Source organism: Mesoplodon mirus (assembly GCF_964341445.2).
Source record: "Mesoplodon mirus genome assembly, chromosome: 14".
Lineage (NCBI taxonomy): Eukaryota > Metazoa > Chordata > Mammalia > Artiodactyla > Ziphiidae > Mesoplodon > Mesoplodon mirus.
Genome location: NC_138990.1, coordinates 32,319,717 through 32,326,739, shown reverse-complemented (window position 1 = coordinate 32,326,739; position 7,023 = coordinate 32,319,717). Strand labels below are relative to the sequence as shown.

The window sequence follows — 7,023 nt, the reverse complement described above, 5'->3', positions numbered from 1 at the left end:
TGTCAACGGCATGATATTTTGCATTTGGGGACAAGATGTGGCTGCTGGCAGCTCCCGTTCAGGGCGAGTCTTTTGCCCTGAAGGAACCCAGAGGCTAAGCTGGTTCCTTGGGATGGGACGCTGCCCTGCCAGGTGGTGGGCACCAGGTCCAAGCTGGAGTTCCACACTGACCTCTCTTTAGCTGTGTGACCACAGGCCACGGGTCTCACCCGAAGCCAGAGCAGTCATTCCCTTCTGGCTCGTTGTCGACAGAGGGAAATAAAGTCGTGGCTGCAGCAGCCCCAGCTCCAAGTATGGCTGAGAACGTCAAAAACAATGAAATGATGGAGCATCATGTCTCCTAACTCTTGTTTTCATTTTTTTCCCCTTTGGATCCCCACAGCCTCCCTGCAGCTACGTCTTAGGCCGCTACAAGTGGAGAAAAGCATGTACGGGGAGCTTCCTCCTCAGATTATGGCTACGGCTGAAACCTCCTTGCAAAGCTGCTGCCAGATGCGGTCCCACGAGCACAGTGCACGGAGCTGTCTTCTCACAGGCGGAAAGGTGGGAGGCCTCTCTGGAAACACCTGCCTCTCGTCTCCCTGGGAGATGTCAAGAGACTGGTGAGACATTGAATTATCCTCTTGTGGGGGACCAGGGAGGACCAGGTAGCCCCTTCCCAGACAGGGGGAGGCAGGGGCCCCTGCCTCAAAACCATTCCCCATGCTGGCCTGTCATCTGCTGAAATTGCCCCATTAGCGGCACCCCTTTAAATGAGGCAATGTGCACCCCTTACTGTAACATCCGGCAATTGCTAGGGTCTTACCTGCCTCTGTCAGGTTTCCTCAGGGAGCGTGGGTGAAATAATTCCAGGTCTTGCCATTTTCACGGATCTTTTTTACCCATTTTCTGGGTATTTCATTTCGTTGTTGTGTGTGGTACCTCCAGACCCCAGATGGTAAGTTTTAATCTCCAGACACCTCCTACCATTGCCAAGATGGATCCTGAACTCAGCATGGCCTGAGCATCTGGTCCAAAGCTGCTTGCCCAAGAAAATGTTTTCCTTTTCCTTCTTTTTCTTTCCTTAAAAACACCACCGCCAGAGCCAGTCCATCTGCAGAGATGCCTTCCCGGGAGATCAGCTGATGGCATCCTGCACCTTATTAGGAAGCTCAGGGTAAACATTAAGTGGAGGCCGTGGGGCACGTCACTGTCTAGCTCCAAATGAGTGTGGGCTGCAGGCTCTGGGCTCAGCTTCTGCTTCTGCCACCGAGGAGCAGCATGGCCACCAGCCTGTTGCTTCTGCTCTCTGGGCCTCAGTTTCCCCATCTGTAAAACTGAGGCTGACTAGCTCACCACATGATTTGTTTACACACACACACACAAACACACACTCCCACACTCCCAATTCTCTATTTTCAAAATGAGTTCATTATGTGCTCCCAATGTTGTGTAAACAAGCTGGACCCCTCAATCCAGCTGTGACCTTCAGGACTTTAATTAAACCCCTCTCACTGAGCTGTGCGTGATATGGAGCCACAGTTTTTCTGTCAGGATGATGCACGGGGCCAGAGGCAGGGGAGGTTGGACTAGAGGATGCCTATTTTTCTTTTAACTTGGATATTCTGTGATTCCAAGAACCATACCTTTCTTTCTCTCTCTCCCTCTTTCAATAGAAATTAACAGCTCACAGGAGGTTTGTCAGATCCTCCTGAGTCAGAGGAGAGGGTGTTAGGTGATGGTCCTAGGATGGGGGCGGAGGATGTGGTAAGAGGAAAGCTCCGGAAAGGAGGGAGAGAAGCCATCTCCCAGAGCAGGAGCTGGGACCACAGAACCTTGTGCAGGAAAGCGGGAGTCGGCGCTTCTTGGGGGAAGGAAGGAGGGGCGCTGAGACCCCGGGGCTCCGTGAGACGGGCACGGACGTGCCTTCTCTGAGGTGGTCCCGCACTCCACGTCTTTGCTCACGCGGCTTCTCTGCTTCTGCTTCTCCCCACTCATCATTCAAGACCTGACATAGTGCTTGTTTCCTGTAGCCCAGGGTTGGCACGCTTTTAATGTAAAGGGCCAGTAAGAAGCATTTTTGGCTCTGAGGACCATGTGACGGCTCTTCAACTTTGTCCTTGTCACTCTAGAGCAGCCAGAGACAACCTGTGAGCAAGGAGCGTGACTCTATTCCTAAAGAATTTATTTGAATTTCAGGTACTTTTCACCTGTCACAAAATGTTACTCTTCCTTTGATTTTTTTTTTTATCATTAAAAAATGTAGAAACCATTCTTAACTTGTAGACTGTGCAAACACAGGCAAGGGTCCACGGTTTGCCAGCTCCTGCTCTGGCCTCTTGCTATGCAAAGTGCAGTCCATGGACCAGCAGTATCAGCTTCTTGCTGGAAATGCAGAAGTTCAGGGGCCACCCCGAGTGACTGATTCAAAGTCTGCATTTTAGCAAAATCTCTGGATGACCCCTGTGCACTTTAAAGTTTAAAAAATACTGATGCCGGGTGTCACCCGGAGATTCTAACATAATAAGCGTGGATGCAGCCTGAACACTGAGATTTTGTAAAGCTCCCCAGCTGATTTTGTTGTGCCCCAGGAAGATCCCTAGGGAGAGAGGGCAGCCCCTCCACCTGGCTCCAAAAGCTCTGTGGTCACTCATCCACAACAAAGCATGTCACTCTATATGCATGTCACACTCTGAGCTCCTCTGGGACCAGGACCCTTTGTAAGCCTAATTCACGGAAGAGCTCAGACAAACTGCTCACCCTCTTGGGAGTCAGTCTCCTCCTAAGGGTGGATGAGATGGGCTCTGAGTGTTTTTGTAGCAGTAAAGACACTCTCCCCGGGGAATTCCTTGGTGGTCCAGTGGTTAGGAGTCAGCACTTTCACTGCCGAGGGCCTGGGTTCAATCCTTGGTCAGGGAACTAAGATCCCATAAGAAGTCACCGGGCGTGGAAAAAAAAAAAAAAAAAAAAGACGCTGTCCCCTGACCCCAGGTGAATAGTAGGGAAGGTGCCTCACCTCCTGGGCTCTCTCCAACCCCGAGCTTCTTCCCTGCTCTGGGCTCAGAGTTCTCAGGCCAGCACAGGCTTGGGGCTTCCCAAGGACTCTGGGGACAGGGGGACAAAGAGAGGCAATCCCACCCCACTCAGTCACATTCAGCAGGCCCCACTGGGCCCCAGGGATGCCAAACAATCCACTCTTCCCGAGCCTCTCCTCCCTGCCACTGAGTCCCACAGCCCTGGGCCCACCTCTTCCTCTGCCTTCCGTGGTCACCTGACCCAGTAGTCCCTGGAGAAACGTGTGAGGGAGGGGTGCACAGCATTGGCTCAGGGCCCCACACCTCACAGGGACAGCTCTGCCTCTCTCCTCCCTTCAAGGCCCCTACAACATGGCAGCCTCCCACCCCCTGGAGTCCCCATTCCAACACGTCCGCAGACCTAGGCTTGCAAATCCTGGAAGGGGCCCCGAGAAAGCATCCCTCTTTATCCATATGGGAAAACCAGGGCCCAGAGAAGGAAAGACCTGCCCAGGATGGTGCAGACCAGGGACTACGTCCCCTCCCCCTCCTCCTAGACCTCCCCCTCCCCTCAGAGGGCTCCTGCACCCGCTACCCAGGAGGGGAAGGAGGAACAGAGCTCTGGGGTTAGTGGAAGGTGGAAAGCCAGAGAGAGGGGCCTGCTGGGACCAACCCCGTGCCAAGGGGACTGCCTTTGACTAAGAACAGTGTGACAGTGCCCTGTGGCCACCGCTCCCCCATCCGCATACCAGCCCAGCCCTGTGGAGGCCAGAGTGGGAAGCTGGGCCCTCACCCCTCTCCCAGCACACAGCAATGGAAACACCTGCCGTTTACTGAGTAGCTACTATGTGCCAGGCACTGTGCTAAGCACTGTGATTCCCCGAAGTAATTCTTCCATTTAATAAATGATCAGAATGAGGATCAGAGAGGTTAAGCAACAGGCCTAAGGTCACACAGCAAGTAAGGGAGTGGTAAGGGAGGGATGGTAGAGAACAGTGTTTAAGCTAGAAGGCATCTCAGAGATCACCTCCTCATTCCCTGGAATTCAAATCTAGGTCTGTCTGTGTCTGTTCCCCGGGGGCTCGCAGACTAGGCTGGCAGTGGGCCACCCGGAGCATGCTCAGGTTTTTCCATTCAGCTGATACCTCAGAAGTGCTGGTTCTAGGAGAAAGGATGAGCTGGAAGACAGGCACGTCCACCCTGAGGAAGCTCAACCCCTCTCCTGGTCTGCAGACCCTCCCCTCATGGCCCAAGCACACGCCTCTGTCCCAAGACCTCCTCGCATCAAAGAGAATGAATGTGCTTTGGGGGTCATCAGACCTGGGACTGAATCCCTGCTCTGTGTGTCCTGGGGCCTCAGTTTCTTCTTCTCTAAAAGGGGGGGGGGGCAGCCTACCTAGCTAGCAGGGTTGCTGGAAGGAATGGAAAGAAGTTGTGGAAAGGGCCTTGCACAGGTGATTAAGAAATGATAACCCCACTGCTTGGTGTTCCCCGTTCTGTGAATTCTTCCTCTCCTGGGAGTAAGCTTTTCCTCAGAAGGAAACAGGAGGCACAGAGCCTCCTGGATTGTGGCAAAGCTCCCTGGGCTGAACCCTATGTATGAGCCCTTCTTTAACTAGCCCTCAGCTAAAAATAAACCCTCTGGGCTGCACACCTACCTCCCGGGAGGGGCTGAGCCACATCTGGGAGTGGTGGGGGGGTGGTGGGGGACAGGGTGGGGAGCGGCCAGCCTGTGACAGAACCTACAACACAGGCGGGCGCAGAGAGCAGGAGGCTTTATTGAAGGAGATACAGAACCGGGCGAGGGCTCCTGCCATCAGCCAGACCACATCCCTCATCACCCCACACTGTCAGTGATCCCTGGATGCCCCTCCCCGCCCCTGGCCCCCACCCCGGCCCCTGGACAGCCGGAAACACAAAGGGATCTTACCCGGCCTCATCAGAGGTGCCCAAGAGGGCCTTCAGAGTTCTGTTCAGGAGAGGGCTGGGGGACAAAGGACAGCCCCTCCCGGGCAGTCACTGGCAGGCCTGTCACACCCGTCCATCCATCTATCCACCAGCCCAGTCCGTCTGTGCGCAGGTCGTCCCTCGTCACTTGCAGCTCTGGAGCCGGGTCCTGTGGTGCTTCTCCTCGGTCAGCAGGGGGATGAAGGTGTCACTGCGGGAGATCTTCAGCTGGCTGCTCCAGCTCAGCCCCTCCTTCCCGGCGGGCTCTGGCGGGAGGTTGTCCAGGTCGCCGCGGGAGCCCCCTGTCTTGCCCTCGCCCGCACTGCTGGAGTTGAGCTCCATCAACTCCAGCTCGTGCTTGGCTGCCGTTTCCAGGACTCGCTGCTTGTTGTAGTATCTGACAAAGTTGTTGATGATGGGGTGGATGGGCAGGGCAATGGCAATGACCCCACACAGGAAGCTGATGGCTGCATTGAGCTTGCCCAGGGTGGTCTTGGGGTAGATGTCACCATAGCCGACCGTGGTCATGGTGATGATGGCCCACCAGAAGGACTGCGGGATGCTCTTAAACAAGGTCTCCGGGTGGCTCTGCTCCATGGTGTAGCCCAGGGCCGAGAAGACGAAGATGCCCACGGCCAGGTACATGAGCAGCAGCCCCAGTTCCTTGAAGCTGCGCTTGAGGGCGTAGGTGAGGGTCTGCAGCCCCGAGGAGTGGCGCGCCAGCTTGAAGATGCGGGCGATGCGCATGATGCGCAGGGCCTGCACCGCCTGCTGCACGTTGGTCAGCTCCATCATGCGGGCGCCCAGGTGCGTGAGCGTGAAGCTCACGTAGAAGGGGAGGATGGCCAGCACGTCCACGATGTTCATGAACGACAGGGCGAAGTGCAGCTTGTTGGGCGAGGAGAACAGGCGCAGCAGGTACTCCAGCGTGAACCAGCCGATGCACGCCGTCTCCACGCTCTCCAGCGTCGGGTGCTCCACGCGGTTGCCCTCGGCGTCCAGCACCTGCAGCTCGGGGATGGTGCCCATGCACATGACCACCGACGAGACGAGGATGAGCAGGAAGGACAGCACGGCCACCACCCGCGCCGGACACGAAGACTCGGGCTTCTCCAGGAACTTCCAGACGCACTTCTGGCAGCGCTGCCAGCGGCCCTCGGCCGTGTCCACGCCCAGGTCGTCCAGGATGAGCTGCACGCGGCGCGCGATCTCCTCCAGCTCCTCGCGCTTCTCGCTCAGGTGGCTCTTGCAGCAGTCGTCCAGGAACTTGAGGTCCACCTTCCAGAAGTCCATCTCGTTCTTGAAGCAGATGGGGCAGATGCCCTTCTTCATGTGGACCTCCCCGAAATAGTACACCTCAATGACACACTTGAACGCGTCCGGGTCCCTGTCGAAGTAGAACTCGCGCTTCCCGGGGTCGTAGTCGTCGCACAGGGAGAAGATGGTGTCGTAGCCCCCGGCCAAGCAGTCGATGAGCTCCGCCAGCCGGGTCTCGGGGTACCGGCTGAGGAGGTCTCCGTACAGCACCCGCCGCACGCCTCCCACGTTGACGACGATCTCCATGTCGTCTCCAGCCCGGGAGCCCCGGCTGCCCGGCTCCGGGAGGCTGCGCTCCCCGGCCCCGTCCATTCTCCCGGCGAGTGCCCGCGCGGCCTCGGCTCCGGGGGGTCCGGCGGGTCCCGCCGCTGCGCGGCCCTCGGGGAAGCCCGGCCGGCGCCCGCCTGCCTGGAAGCGCGGTCACAGCGGGCGGCAGCGGACTGGGGCGCGCCGCGGGGGAGGCAGGCGCCTGGCGGCGGGGCTCCGGGCGGGCATCCGTGCGCTGGGGCGCGCCGGCGCGGGGCTCTCGCGGCCACCGGTCTCGCCCCGAGCGCTCACCCCGGCTCCCGGGTGGCGCGATCCGCCGCTTCGGCTCGACCTCCGGCGGGAGTGGGGTCCCCTCGTGGGCAGCAGGCACCGTCCTCCGTCCCCGGGCGCGCGGGTCCCCGCGTGCGACCCCGGCGCGAGACTTGCCCCGCGGCCGCCGGCCCCACGCAGCCCGCCGAGGTGCGCGGAGAGCAACTTGGGCTTCTGTGCCCGAGCCGTT

At 58.1% G+C, this 7,023-nt stretch overlaps 1 protein-coding gene across 1 annotated transcript; it reads right to left on the bottom strand.

The window, feature by feature from the left end:
* Nucleotides 1-4,749: 4,749 nt before the first annotated feature.
* Nucleotides 4,750-6,569, bottom strand: KCNF1 (potassium voltage-gated channel modifier subfamily F member 1; the record flags this gene model as incomplete). Its single annotated transcript, XM_082642405.1, has 1 exon — nt 4,750-6,569. The coding sequence occupies one exon, from the start codon at nt 6,567-6,569 to the stop codon at nt 5,085-5,087; it is 1,485 nt and encodes a 494-aa protein (XP_082498531.1). The 3' UTR covers nt 4,750-5,084.
* Nucleotides 6,570-7,023: the final 454 nt, after the last annotated feature.